The 3,095-nt window shown below is 42.7% G+C and overlaps 1 protein-coding gene across 1 annotated transcript in view; it reads left to right on the forward strand.

The window, feature by feature from the left end:
* The window catches only part of LOC114040841 (stimulated by retinoic acid gene 6 protein-like), a 161,601-nt gene extending 159,903 nt beyond the window's left edge, over window positions 1-1,698 (forward strand). The window contains exon 22 of the mRNA XM_027859044.1: window positions 1,354-1,698. Within this exon, the coding sequence (XP_027714845.1) occupies window positions 1,354-1,698 (345 nt within the window). The remainder of the gene's footprint in view (window positions 1-1,353) is intronic.
* Window positions 1,699-3,095: the final 1,397 nt, after the last annotated feature.

A 3,095-nucleotide genomic window follows, 5' to 3' on the forward strand; every position in this document is an offset into this window, starting at 1 on the left:
GAAGGAATATAAGGAAAAAGACCTAGAATCAAAAGGTCATAGGTAAGAGCTGAAAGGAGTCTTGGAGGCATCCCTTTTTTCCTAGCAAAGGAAGAAACAAGGGGCTTGGGAAGTTTGAACTTTCCAAGCTCCAAGAGAAGCCAGGACTGAAACTTGGGTCTTGTGACTCCCAAGTTATGTGATCTTCCTCCAAAACTACAAAAAAGACCCCCAGAAGGAACAGAAGGAGATGGAACAGATAAGCTTAGAGCTAAGTTTATTATAGATTATGAAGAGGTATCCCAGATATAAATCATCTTTGCTGATCCTGCAGAAGCATAGGTTCTCCAGGCCAGGTGGCTCATATGAGAGAGGCAGGAAGAAAATGACTCGAGAGAAGGCCCTTGTGTGACAGTGGGCAAGTCACTTAACCTCAATTGCCTCACCAAAAAAAAAAGAGAGAGAGAAGGGCCTGACCTCCACAGGACCCTCTAAAACAGCCCAAAGGAAAAAGAGAGAGACAGCAAATAAGTAGCTGGTATTAGGAGGGGGGGAGAAGTAGGATGTCAATAGCAAGGACCCAGCACTCATTACATCAAGCTAATTCTAGCTATGGACTATAACAGTCCATTACAATGCCTCACAGGGGCAGCTAGGTGGCACAGTAGATAGAGCACTTGCCCTGGATCAAGACCCGAGTTCAAATCTGCCCTCAGACACTTGCTAGCTGTATGATCCTGGTCAAGACCAATTGCCTCCCCTCTGAAAAAAATTGACCTGGCATTATTGTAAAGGGGAGAATGTAATATTGTGGAAGGGGGTACATTTTTATCTGAAATAGTCTAGCTGACAAAGTACTGAAGCAGGATAACAGCAAGCAGAATAAAGAGATCCTTTCAGTCAACAGATCTTGACAACTTATTTTTCCTTTTGCTGTAATCCACCCCTCCCCCCAATCCAAAGATAACTTTTGAAACTGAGCAACTAGAAGAATGGCGATACTATCAACAGGAAATATAGTCCAAAGAAGGTCTTATACTTGCTAAAAACTTTAGAATTCACCTAATTTTGCAGATGATGATTGAGGTACAAAGCATCTTCCCCACAGTCCAATAGGGAGTAAGTAAGAGTTTAAACGAAGTCTTAACCCCCAATCCAGGACTCTTAAAATGTGTCAACCTTTTCCAATTGCGTACTGGATATCTGTATGAGTGAGTGTACAGCTTCTAAATCTACACAAAAGCAATTAAAGAGGAGGTGATAGAAGGCAGAGGATGTTATAAGGCCTCCCCCCCCCCCCCCCCCCAGAAAACTAGAATTTATGCAGCAACTGCATACTTACTAAGCTCTTTCTGTCCTAACTTTTTCTTGCAGCTCCTGGAAATCAGGGCTCTGGGCATGTCTCACAGCATTGCCCTGAAATTACAGTCAGCCTTCATGGACCTCATGCCTAAAGTCCGAGGTCTCCCAAGCAGCCTACAAGACAAGCTCCAACAGGCCTGTTATGACATGCAGGACCTTCATAACACCTTTTCCCTAAGTAATGGGTTTGAAGATCTAGACAAGCATCATCTGACCCAGAGCCAGTTTAAACTGACCCAAGCCCAGGGAAGTATAGAAGAGTTGTTTTGTTTCTTAGAGGATAGTATTCCTTCTGGATGGATCATAGGACCCCTTTCCCCCACCGAATATCCCTTCACAGGTAATGGCACTTCCTAAAGAAAAAAGTATCTTGAATTGTGATATGGAATCAGGCTGTGATACTTTCAGATTCCTGACAAGCAGTCTTGTGCTAGTTTATAGTTAACAACTGCACTCTGTAAACATTTCAGATTATGCAAATAAAGTTACATTGAAAATTAATTTATTCAGCCTTTGTGGGCTATTTAAATGTTTACATAGGAGATCATAGACTTGGGGCAGCTAGGGGTAGAGTGAAGGGCCTAGAGTCAGGAAGATGCAAAATCAAATATACCTTGGACCTTCAGTAGCTTCAATAGCTGTGTGACCCTGGGTGGATCATTGAACCCCTATTTGCCTCCATTTCCTCATCTGTAAAATGAGGATAATGGTACCTATCTCCCAGCCTTGGAGGGAGGACCAAATGAGAGAATAATTGTAGAGGGCTTGGCACAATGCCAGAGTGTGAGAGAGTGGTCCCTCCCACTGGGGGCCTATTGCAGGCCATGAATTTCCTTGTTCTCTATCACCACTCCCCCTCCATTGAAGGGGAAGGAGCAGCAGGATGCAGAAAATCCAAAGGCCCTTGCTGCAAAGTGACCTATTTTGGAGATAATGAGATTAGTTCTTGAGGGTTTTAGTTTAGGGCAAAGTATTAGTTCCTTGTGGCTTCTTTTCTCAGCACAGACAGTAAAGCTTAAACTAGTGATTCTAAATAACTTATAAAATGCTCTCAGCCTGTAGGTGATTGATTGATTGCCAAATTAAGGAGACAACATCCAGCCAGTTGAACTTCATATAATCAATTATCCAAAAGTTCCTCCCCCCCACCCTAATCAGAGTATTACAAACACCAACTTGGGACACAATTTTTTTTTTCTGGTCTAGTAACATTTTTTAAAAAGCAAATAACCAGCAAAAATGTAAAATGGCAGAGAGACACTTAAATGTGCTACTATCAGAAGGCAACAAAACAAAAGAGAGAATGAATGTAATTCTTCATTGTTCCAGCACTTTCTCACTATCCAAAAATGAGCAGCCCCATGTGCTATGGGGCTTAAAGTTGCCTCTTTCAGCTGCTCCCTTCTCTAATTCATCAGTTCACCCCTTTCCTAAGATTTTTTTAAAAATTGTCGCTGAAGTAGAAAACTGTTCAGATCCCAGAGTCCTTTAATATCCTCTCTGGCTAGAAAAGAAGTAAAACTCCCAGGATCTTTCTTATTTAGGCCACCTCAAAAGGCACCCAGCAGCACAGGCAACATCACCATAAAGGGTAGAGTCGGCAATTAATCTGTTTTGAGAATCTGTTGTGGGTAAGCTGGCCTGGACATGTGGTTTAGTGTAAAGAATTATTGACTTGGCTTCCCACCACCTCCATGTTCCTTCTAGCTGTTTCCAGGGGATGAAGGTCACAGTTCCCCCACAGCATAGGCCCT

Source organism: Vombatus ursinus, unplaced genomic scaffold (assembly GCF_900497805.2).
Source record: "Vombatus ursinus unplaced genomic scaffold, bare-nosed wombat genome assembly UNPS02014158.1, whole genome shotgun sequence".
Lineage (NCBI taxonomy): Eukaryota > Metazoa > Chordata > Mammalia > Diprotodontia > Vombatidae > Vombatus > Vombatus ursinus.